Raw genomic sequence first — 27,039 nt, 5'->3', positions numbered from 1 at the left:
TGGTCATAATTTTTTTATTTTGTTTCCTTTTAAGTCGTACAAAAACATCAAACAAAACTGCAGAAATGTAAAGTAGTTCATAGTATCTCTCTTTAGTCCTAATCAGTTAGCATCAAATATTTCATATCTGGAGACAGGGTCTTATATTGCATCGTAGTCCTCATCGTCTTCATGTTTCCTCTTTAGTGGATTGGAATCATTAGTTGCATTTTGTGAGGGAACCATGTTCGTTGTTATGAGGATGTTCTTTGAACCAATCAGTGAAGGATTAATGAGAACATTCTGAACTGTCGGCGTTGTGGGCGTGGCTATAAAGAAAAAAAAAGGAAAATATTAAATCTGCTCTATAGAAGATTACAAGTTAGATCAGACAGTGGCCTCATACAGACTCCACAATCCAGTTACTATCAATGGTTACATAGTTATTTGGGTTGAGGGGGGAAAAAAAAAAAAAAAAGACATAAGTCCATTGGAGTTCAACCAGAAAACACAGTACAACACCAGCCTGCTCCATCTCATATTCTTCTTATAGGTTCTTCCCAATCATTCTTTAGATTTAAAATTAGCTAAATCCTGGTCACAAAACAGATCTATTACATACTGTTTCAATATTTCCCCCAAAGGCAAAAAAAAAATGTTTATTTTTAAAATGTTTTTTAAACAGAAGTGGGGTGTGTGTTCAAACCTCAGGAACCTAGGTCATAATATTTTCCCAAAACTTCTTCCCTACATCCCCGCAAGGCGTGAAGTATGAAGCTTTCTAGAGCCTAGGTTCTAAACACATGGTACATGTATATCAGGGGGTACTTTAGTTGGGCCCCAGGCATACTTGTGACGTCTACACAAGACTGTTTAGACTGAGATCTAAAGGGAACCTAAACTGAGAAGGGTATGGATTTTTCCTTTTCAAATAATACCAGTTGCCCGACTCCCCTGCTGGTCCTGTGTCTCTAATACTTTCAGCCACAGCCCCTCAACAAGCATGCAGATCAGGTGCTCTGACCGAAGTCAGACTGGATTAGCTGCATGCTTGTTTCAGTGCTGTGATTCAGCCACTACCTGCAGCTAAAGAGATCAGCAGGACTGCCAGGCAACTGGTTTTGTTTAAAAGGAAAAATCCATATCCCTCTCAGTTTCGGTTACCTTTAAACAAGAAAATTTTAAAATCACAAACAAACCTATATATATTTATAGGCTTGTTTGTGATTTTAACATTTTCTTGTTTAAAGGTAACCGAAACAGAGGGATATGGATTTTTCCTTTTAAACAAAACCAGTGGATTATATATTTTTATGTGTCAAGGGGTACTTGAGATGGTACTACCAACAGTAAGGTGTATCTGGTCAAAAGTCCTAAATAGAAAGGGGATTGTGCTACAATTTGTGGAAGACTGAACTAAAGCAATAGCTAGATTACATAGGCTTGTTACAGACTTTGTTAACCACTTAACGACCAGCTAACGCTGATAGGCGTCGGCAGGTCTTAAGTGGTATAGCATGGAAACGATGCCAGTTCACGGACGGTGCCTCCGTGAACAATGTGCGAGCCGCCGATCACGGCTCACACGTGTAATGTAAACGCTGTTTACATCAATACGGCGCTGCGGTGCCTCTGATTGGCCGGGGATCGCCGGCATCTGATAGGCTAAAGCCTATCCCATCCGGCGCAGGACGGATATCCGTCCTGCGCCGCACACAGGTACAGGGAGAGGGAGGGAAGGGCAGAGATCGCTGCGGAGGGGGGCTTTGAAGAGCCCCCCCGCAAGGCCACACGGAGCGGCGGCGATCAGACCCCACCTGCAGGTCATCCCCCCTAGTGGGGAAAAAACAAGGGGGGGGGGGGAGGAAGTCTGATCGCCCTGCCATTAACACGATCGGTGCTGCGGGCTGTAGAGCCCGCGCAGCACTGATCCTCCACAAATCCCTTGGTCCTTAAGTGGTTAATACAGTCTAGCAAACTCACACATCTAACCTATGTTTAGCTTAAAATATTTATCTTGTACTCAACTAGACTTTCTAGCCTCATGCTCATACCTCTATTTATGATAATCTACTCTCCAACCCTGCAAAAGAGCAGGTAGAATTGGTCTATGGGGCTTTTATACAAATACAATATTCACTAAATTGGTTGACTTAAATATTCATCCTTTAAAGTGTACCCTGATGTGACATGAACAGTCTGTTTTCCTGATTTTATTTTGCTGCCTGAACGAGTTAATTTTCAGGCATGCAAGTGACAGCTTCTGTCTTGTCTATACCTTGGAATACAGAAAGCCTCACTGATAAGCAAATTACAGCCACAACAGTTTTCATGGCAGAATACAACTTCTGAGGGCAGGGGGAGATCAATAGTTCATGTATTTTACCTCCCAGACACTTAACAGACTGTCATTGAGCAGAGACAATACTTTGCAAAAGTTTAAATATAAAACAAAACCATGAGATATCTAAAAAGGATTTTTTAGGAGTTAGAGGATAAATACAATTGTATAAAATGTATAATAAAAAAAATAAAAAAAGTGAGAACATACAAATTCTGTGCAGGTAGTGACTTGGCCAGGGACCCAGTGCTGTAAGGCCAGAGTGCCTTGAAGTACAATATAATAAATCTACTTTACTCCACAATGAACAGAGATCTTGAGCTGACCCCTGCCATCCAACTATTCTATAACTCTTCCTGTGTTTTGAAATTGTCCTCACCCTCCACATTAGAACACCATTATTGAAGATTATTTATTTAAAATGTAATAATCCAATTTATATGTGTTAAGACATGTTAGATGCACAGTCAACTCTTTTTTTTCAAAACATGGAAACCTTTCATTGTAGCACAGAAAAAAATAGGAATAGGTATCTGCCTGTGAAACTGTCAAACATGATAAAATCTTTAGATGTGGGACTGCTCTCCAACATTAAAATGACTGATCCAGATGCAGCCACAGGACAGGTATCACATACACCTTCACTACCTCCACCCATCCTGCCAGCTGGACCTTGCAGCATCGTTTTAAGCTCATTAACCAACCATGGTGTTTCCAATACCTTATCTGCCTGTTCATAAAAGCCTATTAAAAGCATTTTTTTGCTATTTCAACTTTGAACAGTTAGGATAATGGATAGAACAACAAACGGGCATTTATTACGGTCCTGGCGCTTGTCTGGGACAACTTCCCTCCTTGATGGGATAAATGCCTCCAACAGGAGCAACAAATCAAACCTTCCTTATAGATTGTGGAAGAGTTGAGAAATCCTGGTCAAATGATGAAGATTCCTCATTTTCAGTCCTCAAGGCCACCAGGGTTCAGATTAAAAGGACTAAAAGGCATTTGTTTTTAAAGTGGAATGTAACCCAGCATTTCAACTTTGCTCTAAAACATTATTTACAGCATATTATATGCAACCAGCATTTTTTTTTTACTAGACCAGCATTGGAAGGATTACACAGAGCTTGAAAGTTCAGTGCAGAGAAATGCTGCTGCCGAAGTTGGATAATGATACATTTAAGTAAACATAAGGCAACAAGTGAGGAATGTTACACACTCTCTGGCTGTCCTCCAGCTCCTGCACAGACAGAGAGTGTGTAACATTCCTCACTTGTTACCTTGTGTTTACTTAACCACTTGAGGACCCAGCCTTTACCCCCCCTTAAGGACCAGCGCTGTTTTGTATGATCTGTGCTGGGTGAGCTCTGCCGCCCCCAGCACAGATCATGTTACATGCAGAGCGATCAGATCGCCCCCCCTTTTTCCCCCTATGGGGATGATGTGCAGGGGGGGTCTGATCGCTCTGATCGGCAGGCATGTTGCGGGGGGGGGGCCACCTCAAAGCCCCCCTCCGCGGCGACATTCTCCCCCTCCCTCTCCTACCTGTCCCCCCTGGTGATCGGGGCTGCACAGGACGCTATCCGTCCTGTGCAGCCTGTGACAGGATGTCCACTGTCACATGGAGGCGATCCCCAGCTGCTGATTGGCCGGGGATCGCCTACGTTTACATTTAGACTGCGAGCCGCAATCAGCGGCTCGCAGGTTATTCACGGAGACCCGCTCCGTGATCTAACAGGAAACCTGATTAATTAGGGAGGCACCTGGCGACGCAGATCTGCGTCGCTGGTCCTCCAGCTACCACTTTGCCGCCGCACGGTATGAGTGTGCGGTCGGCAAGTGGTTAAAGGAGTTGTCAGGCAAAAATGAAGACAATAAGAGCTACTTACCGGGGGCTTCCTTCAGCCCCAAGCTCCCAGCACGTCCCTTGCCGCAGCTCTCCCCGCAGCCGTTCGCTGGAGCTCCGACCCGGTCCCCGGCGATGACGTCTGTACTGCGCCTGCGCGATTGGCGCTGTCAATCACCACCACGTGGGCTGGAGCGGACTGCGCAGATCCCGTGCACAGCCTGGCCAATCAGTGCCAGGCAGTGCTGAGGGGTGGATCTGGACTCCCTATGACGTCATTGACGTCATTCCGTTCGTCACCATGGCGATGGGGAAAGCCCTGAAGGAAATCCCATTCAGAACGAGATTTCCTGATGGGCATAGGCGCCGGCTGCGATCGGAAGGGTGGGTGGGAATCGGGAGGGGGGTATCAAGTAGCTAGCGCTAGGCTAGCTACAGGATTTAAAGAAAAAAAAAAACCCGCCAGGGAGGTTAAATTAAAGGACAACTGAAGCGAGAGGTATATGGAGGCTGCCATATTTATTGCCTTTTAAATACCAGTTGCCTGGTTGTCCTGCTGATCCTCTGTTTCTAATTATTTTAGTCCTAGACCCTGAACAAGCATACAGAAGATCTGGAGTTTCTGATATTATTGTCAGATCTGACAAGATTAGCTGCATGCTTGTTTCTGGTGCTCAGACACTACTGCAGCCAAATAAATCAGCAGGACTGCCAGGCAACTGGTATTTAAAAAAAAAAAAAAATACATATGGTAGCCTCAACATCCCTCTTATTTCAGTTGTCCTTTAATTATTAAGTTCATGGAAGGTAAATTACAAAATGATAAAAAAGACATTACAGATAGTGATAGACTGGGACTATGTTATTTGTACTTTACATGTCTGCATGCTACACATTCCATTTGCATACACACAGTCTCATCATTGTCCCCCTCCACTGTGCCATTATCGCTTTATGTCCCATTTCTTAGTTGGGTTTATGCACCTTTGAGAAATCCACTCTTTATATTTTCTAAAGTCACAGAATTGGACTTTAAAACTATAAAGATCTCTGGAGGCAGGAGAGCTTCACAATAAGAGACAACAATAAAATCAAAGGGTCAGACTTTTTCTGGGTGGTTGCAAAGCTATGCTGAAAAAGGTGCAGAACTACATTGTGTGTCTTTATGGTTTGTTTACAAAAACACTTAGAAGTAGAAAAATGTTGCTACCTGTTTTCACAGTGTTCTGTGAGGTTGGGATCTGTACTGTAAATCGCTGACATGCCAGTGACACCGGTGTTCCCCCGACCTTGGAGACAGACACAGTCTGTGCTGCCGGGGTCCCTGAAAGAGAGTAAAGCAGAAATGGCTTATTCCAAAAAAAAAAATCCCCCCAAAAATGAAATTGAACCTGCTGGACTTATGGTATTGAATTTGTTCTAGGTTTAGTAAAACATAATAATTCTAGAAACAAAACAACAAAAAAGTACAAATAAACCTTTCAGTTTTTTGTTTTCACTTTAAACTTCACCTGCACTGCTGTCTGGTGATATTTTGAAAGTAGAAGAGCATTAAGTTTACTGTTGCAGTGAAATATCTCCAGAGTTTGTGTCTAATAAGTAAATTGTTGTTCACTATGGAGCTTCCATTTCAACTCGCCATGCAGATTAGTCAGCCATTACTGGGACTCCTTTATGCAGATTCAAGGCAGTAGAAATGTATCGTATTTTCAAAATATAAGATGCACGTTTTCTTCCCCATAACTTATATTCAGAAGATATGGTGAAAAGTGCAGCATGCACAGGGAAGGACTTATCGCATCTCGCCACTGTGCTCCTCTACCCTGGTCCTGTGGATGCTGAAAGGCTCATCTTCTCCTCCGCACGCAGTTTGATCCTGGCGCCCGTGCGCTGCTGGCATTACAGTGCGGAAGTACGGCACAAGTACCGAGGACTTAGAGTGGTGTAGCGGTAGGCAGCCGATGTGTCCTGCTATATTGCCAGCTCCAGGATGAAAAGAGGAACACAGCATCCACAGGATCAGAGTGAAGGGGACGGGAACGCAGTCGGCAGGAATAGGTGCAGTATGGAAGCATTTGCAGTGTACTGTTAGTACAGTGTAGTGTTACGTAGTATGTAGTGTGGTATAGCTTAGTTGGTAGGGCAGCAGGGATTAGTGTAGTTTAGCTGGTCAGTGTAGCTTAGAGAGTCGGGATGGAGGGCAAAAAGGTCCATAAGACACCCTTGACTAGACGCACCAGGTTAGTATTTTTCTTTTTTTCCAGATTGTTGCCCTCAAACTAGGTGCGTCATATAATCCAGAGCGTCTTATATTCCAAAAAATATGTTGTATGCTAAATTGGAATGGACGGTCCCATTCTATTAGATAATTATTCTATCTTCACAGCACTATAGCAAATAATGCCATTCTTAAAGAGAGTCTGAAGCGAGAATAAATCTCGCTTCAGACCTCAGCGTTAGCAGGGGCATGTGTGCCCCTGCTAAACCGCCGCAATCACGCGGCTTAACGGGGGTCCCTGATCCCCCAAATCCCCTCCGTAATGCGGGGGAGCGGTTTCTGGTTGGGGCAGGGCTAACCGCCGCAGCCCTGCCCCACGCGCATCTGTCAGCGCGTATCTCCGCCTCTCCCCCGCCCCTCTCAGTCTTCTTTCACTGAGAGGGGCGGGGGAGGGGCACACATACATGTGCGGCACTTTTGAATCGCAGCGCATTGTTGCCTGCATTTCGGGGTGATAGCGCCAGCAATCCCATTCAGTGTAATGGATGGGATCGCAAGCTCCGCCCCAGTAGTGGCACGCAACACAGAGCTGCACGATTCTGCAATGCATTACATGGAAACTAGCACTTAAAGAGCAACTGATAACAGGCAGTTTGCCCTAACCATCCAGCGGATGAACTCATATGAATGTTAGGCTGATATCGTGCAGTCAACCAGGTGTGCACAATGTGGTTTGAGCGGCGTACGAATGTTTAGAATGTGCCCGTGTCGTGTAGCCAGCCATTCTGCTTGCATGAGCAGTATGCAAACACGTTGGTAGTTTAGTTGGTCAGTGCGTGGAAAATACAAGTTGTATAAACAGTTTGTCATGGGGCAGTTATGTCATGGAGTTGGTCAAACACTTTGTTGGATGTGTGTAGGAGCCATTGAACCAACATCATTCTCTAGCTAAACTAGGTGGTGGAATAGATCATATTTTCATAGATTTATAGGGGGGGGGGGGGGGGCGACAGAAACAGAATAAGATTCCTGTGCCTCAGACCATACCGACCATGAGTCATTTAACTTACTCAGTATAGTAGTCATAATTGTAGTAATAAGGGGCGTTTCCTTGTGAAGACTACTTGTGGGAAACGTTACGTTATACTGTCTTTATATTTATGGTTTAGTTTACCATCCTTGCCATTCTACTATTCTACTATAGTATTTGAAGCATTTTCTTTTAACTAACTCATACATAATTGTGATTTATAATAGTTCCTAGCAGACCAAGTCTAATAAGAGGCATACTACCACACATCTACTCTTGCTAAAGTTATCACAATGTAAAATGTATTATTACTTATTGTTAGCTCTTATATGGATGACTAGCCACAAAGCCTGTTTCACAATGGGCTGACATGAGCCACTCTCAGCCGCATGCCCGTCCCAACCACTGCCCAAAGCATGCCCACAGCCCCATGCTGTGGCACATGCGCAACAGGCACAGGAGGGGATGCAGCGACAGAGGTGTGCGTGTGTGTGTGTGTTGCAGTAGCAAAAATCAGTTTCAGAGAGACACACATCTCTTATTCAGCCCTAAAAGGTTTACCTAGTGTAGGGGTGCCCGGTCTGCTTGTTACAGCTCCAACGCTTAACCTTGGTACGGTTATCCTACTCCCTGACGATGGAACCTGAGGGAAGAAAACAACATACAGCTATAAGAGTGACAGCTGAAGAATGTACATGGCACTCTGTAGAAAGCTGACACTGCCTGACTTAGCAGCCAGGAATGGTTACTTTGGAAATAATGGAACGCATGGAAGACCAACAATCAGATTCTGAGAAACATTTTAAAGTACAAGTTTAGAGGTGGGTGAAGATTTTACTGAATATGCAAATTACCCTCACCCAGAAAAATAAATTGTTGGCTACCTAAAAAAGCTGCCAATCAATGTGCTGATTGCTAGATTTAATTAACCAGCTGCCAATTTTGATTTGGTAGCCGTTTCCATTATGGAGAAAATTTGCATACTCATCTAGTTGAACAACAGATCATGAAAAATGCTATTTTCCTTTGCTAGTACTGCATACAGTCGACCCTTTGAACAAAAAAAAAAAAAAATGTTTTCTATATGCTCTAAAATCTTTCCCTTAGTTTATGTAAAAACTCAAAACAGGACTAAAAACTCAAAACAGGACTAACTAAAGTAGGAGGTGCTACAGCAGGGCATATACTCCAAGCAACACAAGACAAGAATAATTGTTAAAATATCAAAAAGTATTTTTATTCATTATCAAACTTTTACCTGAAAAACCAGGAAAAAAAATGATTGACCCTCATATAAGCCGGGGGTAGGAAATGCTGTCCGTGTGATCCCCACAGTGTGTCCCAGTATAGTGCCCAGTATGGATAGTAAAGTGCCCAGCATAGCTAGTATAGTGCCCCAGCATAGCTAGTATAGTGCCCAGTATGGGTAGGTAGTGCCCCAGTATAGCTAGTATAGTGCCCAGTATAGTTAGTTTAGTACCCAGTATAGCTAGTATAGTGCCCCAGTCCTCTGTCCTGCTCGTATACGGTAATCCATTCCACAGCAGCGCGCCCCACGGCGGCTGCTGTGATGACGGAGGAAACCATAGAGAGCGGCTTCCTGTAGCGGCGATGTGTATCGCCGTTACTATGGGAACCGCTCTCTATGGTTTCCTCCGTCATCACAGCAGCCGCCGTGGGGAGCGCTGCTGTGGAGTGGATTACCGTATACGAGCAGGACAGGGGAATAGAAGCGGCGCCGAGCTAAGGTAATAGCAGCGGCAGCCGCGGGGGGAGTGGGGGCTTTATCACATGACTCGCAAGCAAGCCGACCCTCCAACTTTTGTCCCCCTTTTTGGGGGTCAAAAATTCAGCTTGCTTGTGAGTATATACGGTAACATAAAACAGCCCAATGGCCGTCACTCCACTCCCAATTCATACCACATATACACATCAGCATTCACACCTGGCCACCTGGTTCTGACAAAGATGTGTCTCATCTCACAGTAAATACTCCGTTCCTGAGCTTATAAGCAATCAATAGATGCAGGGCAATGTCCAGCAAGGCAAAAGAGCATAATAAAGCAAGCATAAGATAGAAAGGCAGGTTAGGCAAGTCCTCAGATTCTCCTTTAAAACCAGCACAAAACAGGTCTACGCCATTAGCACCAGGGCTGACACATATCTAATATACACCTTTTTTTTGTGGGGGGGGGGGGGGGGGGGGGAAGAGAGAAGCAGTATAGTGACGTTTTCTGTTGTTATGAATGTGGGTAGAGGGGCTGACAGAGTGAGCGGGGTGAGTAACAGAACAATGCGCTCAGCCGATATGATCTGCCAGGCAGTTTACTCAGCAATGCATTAACCCTCCTGGCGGTCTATTAGAAACCGACAGGGGGCAGCGCAGCAGTTGTTTTTTAAATCATGTAGCGAGCCTAGGGCGGCATCCCCCCACCCGCTTCGATCAGGAAACCTTGTTCAAATAATGGGATTTCCTGGAGGGCTTCCCATCGCCATGGCGACGGGCGGGATGACGTCACAGACGTCGTGCCGTCAAAGGGAGTCCCGATCCACCCCTCAGCGCTGCCTGGCACTGATTGGCCAGGCAGCACACGGAGTCTGGGGGGGATGGGGCGCGGTGGCGATCGGATTGCACACGCAGCTAGCAAAGTGCTGTTGAATGCTGGGAGTTCTTTTTATCTATAATATATTCCTCCTCTTCCATTTCCCTGCCTAGCTGCTTATCAGAAACACCCTCTGATCACTTGTGTTTACAAGCAAGACTGAGGTCACTCAGCGATTCGAGGAGTAAAAAAAAAAAAAGTGCAGTTCCCAGTATACACCTCTGTGGGAGTTTCTGAAGACTCTGGGAGGAGGACAGCTAATGAATACACAATGAGCAAAAGAAGGGAGGGGAGGGGGGGGGGGGGGGGAACAAGAGTCAGGCAGGATATGTCAGCATTAGCTTGGCAAAATGGCCACTGCCTAGAATAGGATTTTCTGCTTTTCCTTTATAAAATTCACAGGAATAATTACGTGGATAGCACAATACATCTGTTATATAAGTAGATAAATACTACTTGTACTTACATGTTTTATTTCTAGGTTAGCATGGGTGTCGCTTGTTCTTTAAGGATTTCTGCCACCCGGACATGAAGCTCACGTCCGGGCGGCTGCTCTGCTGTGGTGCCGCGCTTCCGCCCCCGTGCTGTCCCCCGGTAGCCCTAGCATCAGTGAATGGGAAAATGGTTCCCGATCCGTGTTCCCAGCAGAAATACCGAAGCGCTCTTACTAGAGGGTCAAGTCTTTCTGCATGTACAATTTTCCACGCCCCCCTTGTGCTTCCGCTTAGTGAGAAGCACAAGGAGAAAAAAAACTCAAGGTGGCCATCTTGTGGCCAAATAGTAAAACTACATCTACATATTTTTTACATTACAATTTACACATATAATAACATTAAAAATTAACTTTATTTCTCACACCAAAATATTACCCAAATAAAATTAATGGGGGAAAAAAAAAAAGACACATACCGGTAGTTACCTAAGGGTCTGAACTTTTTAAATATGCATTTGAAGGGGGTATACTACTAACAATTTTTTAAATTATAAGCTTGTAAATAGTGACGGACGCAAAACGGAAAAAATGCACTTTTATTTCCAAATAAAATATTGGCGTCATACCTTGTGATAGGGACAAAATTTAAATGGTGTCATAACGGAGACAAACGGGCAAATAAAATACATAGGTTTTCATTATGGTAGCATGGATTATTTTAAAGCTATGATGGCCGAAAACAGAGAAATAATGATTTTTTTTCTTATTAATCCTGTTAAAATGTATTTATAAAAAAATAATTCTTAGCAAAATGTATCACCCAAAGAAAGCCTAATTAGTGGCGGGAAAAACAAGCTATAGATCAATAAATTGTGACAAGTAGTGATAAAGTTATTAGCAAATGAATGGGAGGTGAAAATTGCTCTGTTGCATAAAGGGGCCCATACACCTAACGATTTTCCCACCAATATACAGCAGATTCGATCACTGTGATCAAATCTGCTGTGAAATAGTCGTGCAAACGCTGACAGAACAATCGATTTCCATCCAAAATCAATCGTTCTCGTTGATTCCCATCGATCCATCCATGCGGAAGATTTTTCTCGATCGCCGGCATGTCGGGAGTGCGGCGATAGCGGCGTTCGAATGCCCGACGACGGACGCAATACAGCGGAGATACATTACCTATTCCGGCCAGCGCGATTCCCCCGGTTTCCGCTGTCTTCTTCTCCACTCCGGGCTCCAGCTTCACTGAACTTCCCCTGGACAGGAAGTTCAGTGCTGGTCTCCGGACCGGAGACCAGCACGAGAAGAAGACAGCAGAGACCGGGGGAGTCGCGCCGGCCAGACCAGGTAATGTATAGCTGGCGGGCAGTCGGCGGCAGCTCCACAGATTGTGAATCGATTTCAGCATGAAACCGATCACAATCTGTTTGCAGTAAAGGCATCCATACAATCCCTCTCTGATCAGATTCAAGCAGAGAGGGATCTATATGCTGGTCAAATCTGATGACAAATCGACCAGTGTATGGCTACCTTAAAGAGAACCCGAGGTGGGTTTGAAGAATATTATCTGCATACAGAGGCTGGATCTGCCTATACAGCCCAGCCTCTGTTGCTATCCCAAACTCCACTAAGGTCCCCCTGCACTCTGCAATCCCTCATAAATCACAGCCATGCTGCTGACAAACAGCTTGTCAGAGCTGGCTGTGTTTATCTCTATAGTGTCAGTCTGCTGCTCTCCCTGCCTCCTGCAGAACTCCAGTCCCCGCCTGCATCCCTTCCCTCCCTGCTGATTGAAGGGAAGGGACGGGGCAGGGACCGGAGCTATGCAGGAGGCAGGGGAGCAGCTGAGACTAACACTACAGATGTAAACACAGCCTCACAGCATGGCTGTGATTTATGAAAAACTGGGGGAAAAAAAAGCACTTTAGAAACAGCATAATGAAGCACTCGTGCATAGAACGAAAAAAAAAAGCCATGAACAGGTTTTCATTCAAGTGGGCATGCGCAAACCTTACTTTAGAAGTGACAGTATTTTCCTGTCACCATTACGATTATCTATTTCTGCTTAGAAGTCAAGCAGGAAAGGATTGATGCACAGTGGCAATGCTGCAAAAAATTCATGAGGATGACAGTCTTGGTTTACATACCTTTTTCTGTATAGTTTTAAGGCGATAGTTCGGTGCAGTGAGACAGTATCTGTCAGGAGGCAGTCTGGGTCCGGCGTAAGGCTTTATTAAGGGTAGTGGTGTCTGGTTCTTCTGTCTTGCAATATCTAGCAAAAACTAAAAGAAACAAAATAATATAGCAAGATCAACACACATCCAGCATTAGTTGCCCAACAGGCTGTCCAAACTCTACCCACATGCCTCTCTTACTTTCCCACATCTGCTTTCCCTTCACAGGGCTGTCCTTTCTTGTTATTTTGGTTCTGATTACCCCTTCGCAGCCTACTGTCCTTGTATGATGCAGCACAAAACCTACAGTGGAGACTATAGAATGGTCTTCAAACTTAGGGTGATGTAATTCCCCTTTAAGCAAACCATGATGTTATTCCATGCACCAGGCTCTTTCACCTAGATAAAAGGGGGTTTGAGGATTCTAGCGCTTATAAATATAGTCAAATCTGGCAGCACCAAGTAAATACCAGGGCTGTGGAGTCGGTCCAAAAATCCACCGACTCCGACTCCTCAGTTTAGGATTCCACCGACTCCGACTCCTCGACTCCTCTAATTTGCATATTACAATTTTGTTGATTAAAAGTATGTAACATGAAATTCGTTTCTTAACTGCCAACGCTTAGGAATTTTACAAGACAACTAAAGTGAGAAGGATATGTAGACTACTATATTTATTCCCTTTAGACTAAAACTAGTCCTTGGTAAGAGTACTTGTAAAAAGGTACAAACCGGAACAAAGAATATCTATCAGGCCCTAGGCAATGTAAGAATGATGTGCAGGTACTCTGCAGGGGAATGAGGAGATTCTTCCTCTATTACACATTCTTCATGCACAATCTGAACAAGGTTTATGGGTGACAGACAACACCTCTGTGTTCAATGTGCACAACATTTTCAGTGGATTCCCTGCAGCTCTGTGGGGAGTGCATATGTAGAGTATAGTACTACTGTGTAACAAAGTAAACCTGAGACAGATAAAATTAAAGTTTTATACATACCTGGGGCTTCCTCCAGCCGCCTTCAGGATAATCAGTCCCTCGTTGTCCTCCTCCACCACCTGGATCTTCTGCTATGAGTCCAGGTACTTGAGCCAGTCGGGCGTAGTGCACATGCACACACTCCGCTGCCAGGAGCATACTACACCTGTGCAGCACTATTGCGCAGGTGCAGAATGTTCCTGGCTGTGGGAGCGGCATGCGGCCGGACAGCGCTGACTGGCTGAATTACCAGGACTCATAGCAGAAGATCCGGGTGGTGGAGGACAGCAAGGGACTGATTAGCCTGAAGGGGGCTGGAGGAAGCCCCAGGTATGTATAAAACTTTACTTTTCATCCGTCTCAGGTACCCTTTAATTTGTAGACACCAAACCAAATTTTAACAACATATCAAATTATTTGATTTCATCAGCAAAGGGAGTGCATACATTTGCATAAATCAGCATCAATGCAGAATTATTTCCATCTCATTGACCATCTCGATTAGTGACACAGCTACACATCAGGCTTTATTCTTACAGCATAGATGTTATTTAGTATATATAAGAGATTCCTGTGTACACATCATATATACAGTCACAATAAGATATGTATAGCTGACCTTAAAAATACGGGGACTGCTTTATTGAAGCAGCACAAGTAACTCATTTTGATTGGTTTATTTCATTTTTGTGGACTAAGCACAGCTATTACTGTATATATACATTATTTTTAATGACTATTATCTGAGAAATAGAACATTTTATCATATTTTCTATTTTAATTAGTTACAAATTCATTAGGAGTCGGAGTCGGAGTCGGTGCATTTTTTCCCGACTCCGACTCCAGGCACCCAAAATTGCCCGACTCCACGACTACGACTCCACAGCCCTGGTAAATACAGTATCCGTTACTATACACCAAAAACCATGAAAAATTATACTCATGCACCTATGCATAAAAATAAATGCAACATTTATTAAAAGTTTAAAATAAACAAGCATTCATATGTTGTGTAGCCAGCACCGGTTTAGTAGTAGATTCAGATATATCAAAAGTCCTAGGACCAACTCCCTAGACTTTTCTGCCAACAACCAATTCATGCATGCATATATTCACTAAAAATAAACGGGGAATTCCCATATAATCCTTCAGAGAGCTCAAATATTGCAGAGTTTCCAGTGGATACCTTATCAAAGGCTTCTAATGTCACTTCACCATACAGATGTATTGATTGCCTTTCAAAGCAAAGTCTTGTCCGCCATGCAGGTTACATAGATCATTCAAAAAACTTTTACTGCATCGTCCCATGGGACTAATATACCACTCTTCCTCCTGAAGTAGGTTTTGAAAAATCCTCCGCTGCCACAGCAGCTAAACTGTCAGTTTGTACAGTCTTACGTAGAACTCACGTGTCTTCAGATAGGAGAGCAGAGGGGGTTTTCAACCCTTCAAGCTTCTTCACACCCCTGAGCGGTCTGAGTCTCAGCCATTGACTCGCTGTTAGATGCACCGCTGGTGTGAGTAAATGCTGTACACGGACTTCCGGTGTAGCGGGTTTAGCGTAGCACGGAGTCCGGGGGTGACGTCACCACACTTCTCAGCCAATAGCCAACGCGTTTCGGTAGGTTCCGCCTACCTTCTTCAGGGCGGGTTTCCATTGGCTGTGCTCCTTCTTATGCTCTATAGCTCCACCCACCTCTCTCCACATTATACATACTGTTTAGAAAAAACTGTCAATTTCTTCAAAATGCAAATATTTCAACATCAGAAACTGTCAAGGGTGTATATCCACTCCGCTTCTTTGTGTGACATTTTATCAAAATAATTGCCTCCTCTCCAGTCTTTTTCCACCATCTATATTGCATAAAACTTGAATGTTTTCAAACTTTTCCCATGATGTTCCTTAACTACCTGCAGACCGGCGTAGTTGAAATCTACAGCGGGCAGGGGGCGCTGTGGTTCTGACCGGACGCAAACTCTACGTCCCATTCGTCGCGCGCCCCCGCCCGCTCTGTCTCCGCCGCATTCAGCTGCCCTGCCGCCTCTATGACGGCAGAGCACTGTGAGTCGGGCAGGAGCAGTTTTCATTGGCTCCTGGCCCTGTCATTTATGTAAGCCGTTCCCATTGGCTTACATGGAGTGACAGGGTCAGGAGCCAATGAAAGCAGCTCCTGACCGGCGCACAGCGCTCTGCCGTCATAGCGTCGGCAGAGAGAGCAGCCTGCGGCGGGGACAGAGCGACGTGACCGGCGGATTTTAGCGGCGATTCGTCGGGGATCGGCGGTTTACTGTACCACCACCCTCTGGTCCTTAAGGGGGGCAGAGGGTGCTGGTACTCAAGTGGTTAAAATGTTTGCTGAGTGGTTGTTATTACCACTTTTGTTATTTATATGCTCTCCTATTCTGGAGAGAAGCCCTCTCTTTGTCCTACCAATGTATTGTTTACTGCACCCACGCTCAATAATATATATCACCCCAGTGCTATTGCAATGCAAATCTCTATATACTATTATAGATCACACTAAAGGAGTGGAAGCTGTTTGTTTTTTTCTGAACGAACTCACAGGTATCCCTAAAGTGCAAAGTGAGTTTATATTAGACTCCATTATATTTATTTTAACTCAATTATTTTTCTTATGAGGGTCAGTATTTTCTGCAGCGGGTCAGGACGGCGAAGGGGACGAGGTTCGCTAATTTGTATATGGCCTACCGGGAACGTTTTATTTTAGAGGGCCCCGGGGCGAGCCTCGTCCTCTGGAGGAGTTATATAGATGATGCATTTTTAATTTGGGGGGGGGGGGGGGGGGGTTGTGGGGAGCTAAAAAACTTTTTGGAATGGTTAAATATTAAAAATGACTATAATCTTGAATTTACATGTGAGTACAGTAGCACTTCAGTTAATTTTTTTGGATCTGAATACTTTTATAGATGAAGGTCAAATTAAGACAGACTTTTTTTTAAAAAGTTGATACAAATAGTTTTATCTATTTAGATGGCTGCCACATGTTAAAGTGGCTTGCTAACATCCCAAAAAGTCCATTTATGCGTTTAAGGCGCAATTGTACAGAGATAGAAGATTATAATGAGCAATCATTGATATTGAGGGATAGGTTTGCGGAAAAGAAATAGGACACTTCAAAGTTGGAACAAATAGTAAGCGAAGTAAGGGATTTTAGTCGGGAGGATTTATTAAAACCAAAAGGGTAAGAATCATGTGTTTCCGTTACCTAGTATTAAAATGCAGTACAATCAACAGTCCAATGATGTAAGGAAGATTGTAGAAAAACACTGGGAGATTCTTCAGAAAGATAAGACGTTGAATGGAATTTTAACTGAAAAACCAAAATATATTTTTAGCATAGCTAATAACATTAACAATGTTATTGCTCCAACTGTTATTGAGCCACAAAGAGTGAGAAATGAAAAAAAGAAATGGTTCCTTTAAGAGGTGTGGCTTCTGTGTTCCCTGTAAGAATACAAAATATCATGCACCAATACAGGTATTTGAGTCATGTGTAACTCATGAACAATTTAATGTAATAGGAGATTTGCATTGCAATAGCACTGGGGTGATCTATATTATTGAGTGTGGGTGCAGTAAACAATACATTGGTAGGACAAAGAGAAAGCTTCTCTCCAGAATAGGAGAGCATATAAATAACATCAAAAGTGGTAATAACAAACAACCACTCAGCAAACATTTTAAGAAACATCACGGGAAAAGTTTAAAACCATTCAAGTTTTATGCAATATAGATGGTGGAAAAAGACTGGAGAGGAGGCATTTATATTAAAAAAGGGTCACGCAAAGAAGCGGAGTGGATATACACCCTTGACAGTTTGGCCCCATAGGGACTTAATTCCGATGTTGAAATATTTGCATTTTGAAGAAATTGTGACAGTTTTCTAAATAGTATGTATAATGCGGAGAGAGGTGGGTGGAGCTATAGAGCATAAGAAGGAGCACAGCCAATGGAAACCCGCCCTGAAGAAGGTAGGCGGAACCTACCGAAACGCGTTGGCTATTGGCTGAGAAGTGTGGTGACGTCACCCCTGGACTCCGTGCTACGCTAAACCCGCTACACCGGAAGTCCGTGTACAGCCTTTACTCACACCAGCGGTGCGTCTAACAGCGAGTCAACGGCCGTGACTCAGACCGCTCAGGGGTGTGAAGAAGCTTGAAGGGTTGAAAACCCCCTCTGCTCTCCTATCTGAAGACACGTGAGTTATACGTAAGACTGTACAAACTGTCAGTTTAGCTGCTGTGGCAGCGGAGGATTTTTCAAAACCTACTTCAGGAGGAAGAGTGGTATATTAGTCCCATGGGACGATGCAGTAACAGTTTTGAATGATCTATATAACCTGCATGGTGGACAAGACTTTGCTTTGAAAGGCAATCAATACATCTGTATGGTGAAGTGACATTAGAAGCCTTTGATAAGGTATCCACTGGAAACTCTGCAATATTTGAGCTCTCTGAAGGATTATATGGGAATTCCCCGTTTATTTTTAGTGAATATATGCATGCATGAATTGGTTGTTGGCAGAAAAGTTTAGGGAGTTGGTCCTAGGACTTTTGATATATCTGAATCTACTACTAAACCGGTGCTGGCTACTCAACATATGAATGCTTGTTTATTTTAAACTTTTAATAAATGTTGCATTTATTTTTATGCATAGGCGCACGAGTATAATCTTTCACCTAGATGCCACCACATTACTCTGGACCACAACTTTTACCTAGGGAGGTAATGGGGGGGGGGGGGGGGGGGGGGGGGGAGACGGCAATGAGAATAAAAAAAAAAATCTTGCCCATCATCTACACAGAGGGACTGCAGCGACATTATTCAGGATACCCATTTTTACAGTCATTTTCCTGGTTTCAGCATCAGAAACACTTCCTTTATCTAAAGTATATATTGCTGTATATTGGAATGAAACCCAGCCTCCAGTGATGTGTAGCCTAGGCTGATAAGCTATGCAGGAACTCCCCATCAACCCCCCAAGCATTCTGGGAGACCAGTTATAATTTCTACTGGCCAATTTTAGTAAACACCCGGCTGTGATCGGCTTGCCTCCTCATCCTCTTCCTATTCGGTAAGCAGAGAAGCACTGGCCCTGCATTCTCCCGTTGCCTCCCCACCAAAGCCTCCACTTTTTTTCTTAAATTAGGTGTACAGATTGGATATTGCCAATTGATCGCCAATGTAGTCTCCAAGAGTGGAAATGTGCTCCTCTCCTCCTTCCCCAAAGAAAAGAACAAATGCACTAGGATGATTTGCGCTTGAACCTTTGTAAATCCCCCCCCTCCCCCCCCCCCCCACACACACACACACAGTATTAGGATTGTCCTTTGCATGTCTGATCACCATAGAATGTGTGTTGGTAGCTTTACACTCACATCTCTCGGAGGAGGAGATGTAAAGGACTGGTCTGTCCGACACTGAATGGCCAGTCTGACATCATCTGCATCAATATTGTTCTTCTTAGCATGACTTGAGTAAATCTTTGCGTCTTCCAGTATTGTGGTCACATATCCTAAAGACAAAGTATATATATTTAATCATTTAAAATGCATATAAGCATTATTTACTGTGGACCCCTCTGCAGTGACAACTTGGATTATCCTCTAGTTTATATAATTTACATGTAGTACCGGTACTTGTCAAAACATTCTTACCAACTGACTTCAATATACAGAAAAACTGCAACTTCACAGCCCGGGAGAAGAGCCTGTGGCTGTAATTATTAGTATTGCCACAGAGACTCTACATCTTTATCTTGTAGCCAAGCAGCACTGTGGTCCTCTCCTTGTGACCCTGGAGTTGTAATGGGACCGTAACTTTAGCATTTAAGGGACAACTGAAGAGAGAGAGGTATATGGAGGGTGACATGTTTATTTCCTTTTATACAATACCAGTTGCCTTGCAGCCCTGCTGGTCTGTTTGGCTACAAAAGTGTCTGAATCACACCATAAACAAGCATGCAGCCAATCTGTCAGATCTGACAATGTCAGAAACACCTGATCTGCTGCATGCTTGTTCAGGGTCTATGGCAGAAAGTATTAGAGGCAGAGGGTCAGCAGCGCTGCAAGGCAACATGTATTGCTTAAAAAAACAAAAACACATGGCAGCCTCCATATAGCTCACTCTTTAGTTGTCCTTTAAAAGGACCCCAACGTTTGAGACCTATGAAAGCTGCTATATTGATTCTCCTTTTAAACAATACCAGTTGCCTGGCAGTGCTGCTGATCTTTCTGGTCAGTAGGGTCTAAATCACACACCTTGTTCAGGGTCTATGACTAAAAGTATTAAAGGGCAGAGGATCAGCAGGACGGTCAGGCAATGTGCATTATTTAACCACTTTACCCCCGCCCGTACGGATTTCTCAGTCCCTTTTTCCATCCTTTAACCCCCAGGGACGGAGAAATCCGTACTTTGCGCACTCCCGCCACTGCCCGCGCTCCCGCTCGTAAGCACGCCGCCCGCCGCTAGTAAACACGCCGCCGCCCGCTCGCCCGGAGATCAATGAACGGGAAAATCCATTCCCATTCGTTGATCTAAGCCCCGCAATGATCCGCTGCTCTCCGATGGGCAGCGCGATCATTGTAAAAAGATACAAACTTACCCAGCCTCCAAGTACTTCCTCCAAGCTTCCGGAAGGACGCTTGGAGGTCCCATTAAAAATGGTCCAGCCTTTCTTAAGGAAATATCTGAACTCTTATCCTGCGTAACAGTAAAACACCCTAGATGGATCATCCTGGGAGACTTCAATGCATGGGTGGATGATCACGACTCCCAGCTAGGAAGTGAACTACTTCTCATAATGAGTGAACTGGGTCTCTCTCAGGCTGTCAACCTCCCCACCCACACGAAAGGGCACACCCTGGATCTTATATTTCATTCCGGACTTTTAATATCACACATGGATATAAACCCAGTGGTATGGTCAGACCACCACACCATCCACTTCTCTCTGACAGCACCAGCGATAAAACACAGAGGGAAAGAACTCATAAAATACCATTCACTGAAAGATGTCTCACCCCAGCACGTTCAGAATATCCTCAACTCTGACGCATTAACCAATCATTGCGCAGACCCAGACTCCATGGTCCTGATATACAACCATGCAGTGTCATCTGCCTATGACGCCCTCGCTCCAGTTCGCATCAAACGATCTACACCACTTCACCATGCACGGTGGTTTGACAGCTCACTAAAGGACATAAAGAAAGAAGTGCGCAGACTAGAAAGGAAGTGGCGAAAATCTCAGAATTCAAAAGATAAACACACCCTTGTCTCTCACCTGGAAAGCTACCAAAATGCGATCACCAAGAAAAAAATCCTCCTACCTATCACAGGAGATCGCAAAGGCCGCCAACAGACCAGCCCAACTATTCCGCACAGTTGATAGACTATGTAATCCATCCTGTCTAAAACACACTATAACTCCCTCAAAGGAGTTATGTGAGAAATTTGCTTGCTACTTTGCTGACAAAGTATCTTCTATTCGGTCTCTCATTCAGTCCACAGCACCCAAGACTCATGCAACTAATGGAAATAGCTGCAAAAACAACCTAACACCCTGGACTGACTTCAAAAGTATTAGTGAGGAAGAGATCTCAGACATCCTCTGTCGTCTCCGCCAGACAACCTGCGACCTGGACCAACTAAACATATGCTGAAATGCCCTGACCTGCTTGGTCCAGCATTTCACAAAATAGTAAATTGCTCTCTGCAAGCAGGGAGGTTTCCTACCTCTCTAAAAGAAGGAATCATCAAGCCCCTTCTTAAAAAACCTTCCATGGATCCAGATGCTATGAGCAGCTACAGACCTGTCTCCAACCTCCCCTTCTTAGGTAAAGTTATTGAAAAGGCTGTCTATCTGCAACTTGAAACCAGGCTGTCAGTAAACAACATCCTGGACCCTCTACAATCTGGCTTTAAGAAACACCACAGCTGTGAAACAGCCCTCATCCAAGTCTGCAACGATCTGCTCATGGCAAGGGACAGAGGGGAATGCTCCATCCTAATCCTGTTGGATCTCTCAGCTGCTTTTGATACAGTTGACCATAAAATCCTGCTTAACAGACTGCAGGAGTACTGTGGCATCAGTGGATCAGTCCTCCAGTGGTTCAGATCATTCCTGACTGACAGAACACAGAGAGTATCCCTAGGACCTATAATGTCCAAACCTGCACCTCTACAATTCGGAGTGCCACAAGGATCAATCCTATCCCCTCTGCTGTTTGCAATCTACATGTTGCCAATCGGTACACTTATCCAACGACATGGCCTGACGTACCACTGCTACGCCGATGACACACAGCTATACCTGTCCTTCAAACCTGGTGGAACAGACCCTACCCCAAAAATAAACTCTTGCTTAGCTGAGCTTCAGGCATGGATGAATGATAACTGGTTGAAACTGAATGCTGACAAAACTGAGGTCCTGTTTGTCCAAAGCCAGTGCTCGCCATCAAAACAGCTCTATCCTAAAGCAACACCAATCAGGATTGGGAATTCAGACATAAACAGCTCCAACCTTGTGCGCAGCCTTGGCGTACTAATCGATGGGGAATTGAGTTTCAGAAACCAAATTTCATCTGTAGTTAAATCTTCCTTCTTTCATCTGAAGAACATTGCAAAGATTAAACATCTGATTCCCCCAGAGGATCTTCAAACCCTAGTCCACGCCTTCATCACATCACGGCTGGACTACTGCAATGCCCTTTATGCTGGCCTCCCCAAAAAGGACCTGCGTCGCCTGCAATTAGTGCAGAATGCTGCTGCCAGATTGCTAACAAACCAGCCTCGCCACTGTCACATTACACCGATCCTTCGCTCACTGCACTGGCTACCAGTAGAATGGAGAATACTCTTCAAGATTGGACTGCTGACATTCAAATCCCTGCACAATCTGGGCCCTGGATACATGAAGGACTTGCTGAAGCTGCACCACACCTCTCACAACCTCAGATCAGCAAGTTCTATAAACTTGGTCACTCCCAGAGTGCACCTCAAAAAATCTGGAGACAGAGCCTTCTGTCATGCTGCCCCTACTCTTTGGAACTCCCTACCACACCCAGTAAAGACAGCACCATCCCTGGAGCTATTCAAATCCAGACTGAAAAGCCACCTGTTTAGCCTGGCATTTCCAGATTTATAAAATTCTTCCTCTGTACCACGATGGTCGGAGCCATGCTTATGCGCTTTGAGTCCTATGGGAGAAAAGCGCTCTACAAATGTTATTTGTTGTAGTTGTTGTTCATTAAAACAAAAAAGTTACTGTGGTCATCTTGTGGACAAATAGTAAAACTACACCCTACACATTTTTCACATACAAATAAATTACTTTTACACAAAAAATTTACTCATTACCTCCCACACTCCCATTTTTTTTTTTTTTTTGTAATAAAAAAAAATAAAAAAAATGTACAATAAAAAAAAATACACAAATAGTTACCTTAGGGACTGAACTTTTTAAATATTTATGTCAGGAGGGTACAACACTGTTACTTTATAAACTATGGGCTTGTAATTAGGGATGGACGCAAAACTGAAAAAAATGCACCTTTATTTCCAAATAAAATATTGGCGCCAAACATTGTGATAGGGACATAATTTAAATGGTTTTATAACCGGGACAAAAGGGCAAATACATTTCATGGGTTTTAATTACAGTAGCATGCATTATTTAAAAACTATAATGGCCGAAAACTGAAAATTAATTAATTTTTTTCCCACATTTTTCCTATTTTCCCATTAAAACACATTTAGAATAAAATAATTCTTGGCATAATGTCCCACCTAAAGAAAGCCTAATTGGTGGTGGAAAAAACAAGAAATAGATCGTTTAATTGTGATAAGTAATGATAAAGTTATAGACGAATGAATGGAAGGAGCGCTGAAAGGTGAAAATTGCTCTGGTGGTCAGGGGGTAAACCCCCTCAGTGGTGAAGTGGTTAAAAAAGGAAGTAAACATGTCAGCCTCCATATCCCTCTCACCTCAGGTTCCCTTTAAAAACAGAATTCGCAAATATCTTTATTTTAATGCCAAGATATAGAAGGCAGAGGTGCTACAATTCAATTTCTGCACTGACCATACAAAGTAAACAATAAAACGCATTTCACACATAAACTTTCTCTCAGAATAGTCTCTTACTGTATGTAAATTCCAGCATCTGGTTTATAACTCTGGGTTCATACTCTGTTACTCCCATATCCTTCAATATCTGCGCCATTACCTGCAAACAAAATGTTTAATTAATATTACTCAGTTTATACAGTATAAAGAAAACTGAATACCATGATTTTGTAAAATCACAATCATACCAAATGGTGTAATATACTTAGGGCACAAAGAGGCAAATAATGTGTAGGCTATAACAAACTGACAAGCCCTACTAACTACAACCTTAGCCATCACTCAGTACAAAATAAATTCCCAGGTCACAGAACAGGTCCATAAAGAAAATAAATAAATAAATAAAAAAAAAAATCATCAAATCAAATATATATATACACGTGGTGAATCTAAATGCTAAAAAACAAAGACACTAAATTTTACACTGTGCTGATAGTGCATAGTATTACATAAGCAGAGTACAGCAACTTACACTAGTATGCGCAGAACATATGTTGCTTTTTTTACATGCAGAGATAGCACAAGTGTAGCAATGTATACTAAGACTAGGTTTCAATTTGTGCGAAAACGGACCGCTTCCCCGGCAACGAATGTGGATGGAATGTGGCAGCCTATAGAAGTGAATGAAGAGCATCCGAATTTGTGGCCGAGGAAAAAATCTGACGAACTGCAGCATAATCTTATCCAAATCCCATAGCCATGCATAGCGCTAGAGGGATTCGGCTGCGAGACGTGTCACAGCTGTGCCGGCATCGCGTCTGGCAAGACGCATGCAGGAGCACAGTGGAAATGAGCCCTTAAAGCAATCCTGAGCCAAACCTCGTGTTCCACATAAAATACTGACTTGAAGAGAGGGAAGCCTCAGTATCCTATTGAGGCTTCCCTCGGTGGTCCAACTGCCCTTGTTGCTGAGCGTGGCCCCCCTACACAGAGGCCACACAGCTTCACTTCGTGCAGCATAGCCGCACAAGCCAGCATGTGGGCTCGCTGCTCAGCCCTGATATGATTAGTGACAAGGCTTCCAGGGGGCCGCGCTCAGCGACGGGGACATCAGAGTAGGATTACGTACTTGCCAAGCCATGTGTACCACAAGCAATTCCGAGTACGGCACCACCGTACTTGGCGAATAAATCCATCTTGTATCTTGTATTCTGAGGCTTACCTCTCTTTAAGTATCTCACTTTGTACCCAAGCTTTGGCTTGGGTACACTTTAAGCCCGTACACACGGTTGACTAAAGTCAAACCATAACTACAGCCTCAGCCAATAATCAGGCGTGTGTACAATGGTTCGGGACACCTGACCCCCAATCTGCAAGCAATCCGACCGGCGGATCAGCTCTCACCCTATAGCAACAGCACATTATCAGCTACACAGCACCTCTTTAGCTACACAGCTGAATCACATCTATGCAGCCTGGCCCATCTCTCCAAGAGGATCGGGCCCAGATCCCCAACGGGTGATATCCATCAAAGGATGTGTACGCACTTTTAGGATACAGAGTGTTTATGCTATTTGCATAAGTCATGGTATTCCGTTCACATTATGCTTGTTACATTTTAAATGCACTATCAGCACAATGTAAAATTTTACATCCCTTTTTAATACCCCCAAACAGGGGTGTCATAATACAAAAAAAAAAAAAAAAAAAAAAGTTCCTCCTGACCTCATTATTAGCTTATTCAACAATGATTCACGTGTGAAAAAAAGCTTGGGATTATAGCAAAACGATCGTCAGGCCACAAACCAACTGATGCCCACTAGTGTTGTCCGGATCATGAACGATTTGGATCTTTGATCCGAATCTATTTTGTGAGTCGAATCATCCGAATCATCAAAATGAGTGATTCGGATCACAAAAGGGGCGGGGCCAGGAGCGACACGCCCCCCTCTCATCGGTCAGCGGGGTCCTGGAAGCAGAGCAGAGATGGATCGCTCTGTTGGAGGGGAGGCAGCCTTGCACAGCCACAGGTAGATGAGAGAGGGGGGACATGGGTGCCACTGCCAGATGTGTGTAGAGCACACATACTGGCTATAATGTGCTGCTCATTATAGGCTGTCTGTTCCGTAGTTGTGCACAGTGATCACATTGGAAGCTTTTGGCTCAGCTCAGCAGAGCTCAGTAACTTTGCAGGCACAGTGATTGCAGGGCAATATGATCCTCCTGCACTCGCTCTAAACAGCTGCACTTATCTTCTGGGAATGCTTTCTTTCACTGTGCGACATTTCCATTCAAGGTATACAGATGAACATGTAGGTGAAATATATGTAAAGCATATGATTACAGCATGTGGGTATTGTGTGCAAACATTTCTGCTCGTCCCTCCTCCCTTCTCTGTCCACTCCCTGCCCTCTGTCCATCTTCTCCCCTTCTCTGTGTGTCCACCCCCCTCTCCTTCTCCTGCCCTGCTAGTCATTTCACCCCCAAATGCTTCCCTTGTAAAATGATCCGAGATTCGGATCAAAGATCCGGATCTTTTCAATGATCCGATTCGAATCATCCGGATCATTGAAAAGATCCTAACTTCCCATCTCTAATGCCCACTACCATGATCATGTGTTCCAACCAGCTTGCAAGTTTAGTGCTGCTGATGGGGTTAATTTATGACCTGCATGACTTTGCACATGCTCAGTAGCATTTGTATGCTATTTTGTCGGGTATGCTAAAATGTTGGAACACCTGCACCCATGCACCAGCCATATGTACTTGCATTTAGTTTCACTAAGAAGTTGAATTGTATGCAACTATACATCATGCGGCAATAAAAGTTCAAACAAATGCCAAGCTGCTACTTTTTCCCGTCCTTCAGCTTGTATGCACATATGGCTATTTTTGTCACTTTGAGCACTTTAAACTTCTGATAGCCTATTTAGCTCCTCATTGCAATGTCCATTGTCTGAGCGCCTGCTCTCTCCCTCTACCTCGTGATTCACAAGTGGCAGTAGAATATTGGTAAATTTCCCAATATTCTACTCCCTCTATCCTACAGTGTATTGTGAATAGATAGGCATGCTCCTACATACACTTCTGTTACACAATCCACACACTAGTAGAGAGGAGAGCCGCGCTTCCGCCTCCTCCAGCAGCCACACCAGCAGCCCGAGCTCCAGCATCGCACGCCGCCTACCTGAGCATCTTTCGGCGCACTCTTAGGAGACGCCATCTTCGCCTGCTCCATAGTATCTTACACCCAAAACACAGCCACTTCCAGAAGGAATCAAGGAAAACAACACAGGAAGTACTCGGTGTATGGCAAATAGCGCCTCCCCGACATGCTGAGC

The 27,039-nt window shown here is 44.1% G+C and overlaps 1 protein-coding gene across 1 annotated transcript; it reads right to left on the bottom strand.

Annotated features, from left to right (window-relative positions):
- On the bottom strand, positions 1-27,039 carry LOC137528269 (transcription initiation factor TFIID subunit 9-like). Its single transcript, XM_068249559.1, has 7 exons — positions 26,886-27,039; positions 23,777-23,858; positions 19,011-19,147; positions 12,604-12,738; positions 7,976-8,057; positions 5,377-5,490; positions 1-308 (listed from the first exon to the last, which is right to left on the bottom strand). The coding sequence occupies exons 1-7, from the start codon at positions 26,934-26,936 to the stop codon at positions 142-144; spliced, it is 768 nt and encodes a 255-aa protein (XP_068105660.1). The 5' UTR covers positions 26,937-27,039; the 3' UTR covers positions 1-141.

Source organism: Hyperolius riggenbachi, chromosome 8 (genome assembly GCF_040937935.1).
Source record: "Hyperolius riggenbachi isolate aHypRig1 chromosome 8, aHypRig1.pri, whole genome shotgun sequence".
NCBI classification, from domain to species: Eukaryota; Metazoa; Chordata; class Amphibia; order Anura; family Hyperoliidae; genus Hyperolius; species Hyperolius riggenbachi.
This window is presented reverse-complemented; position numbering and strand designations above follow the sequence as displayed.

Excerpts from the sequence above, each read along its gene's own strand:
- LOC137528269 (XM_068249559.1), bottom strand. The coding sequence starts at position 26,936 with ATGGAGCAGGCGAAGATGGCGTCTCCTAAGAGTGCGCCGAAAGATGCT. Across the intron at positions 19,148-23,776 it reads GATGCTGGAATTTACATACA|GATATGTGACCACAATACTG; the intron begins GTAAGAGACTAT and ends CTTTGTCTTTAG. Across the intron at positions 12,739-19,010 it reads CATCTCCTCCTCCGAGAGAT|TTTTTGCTAGATATTGCAAG; the intron begins GTGAGTGTAAAG and ends TGTTTCTTTTAG.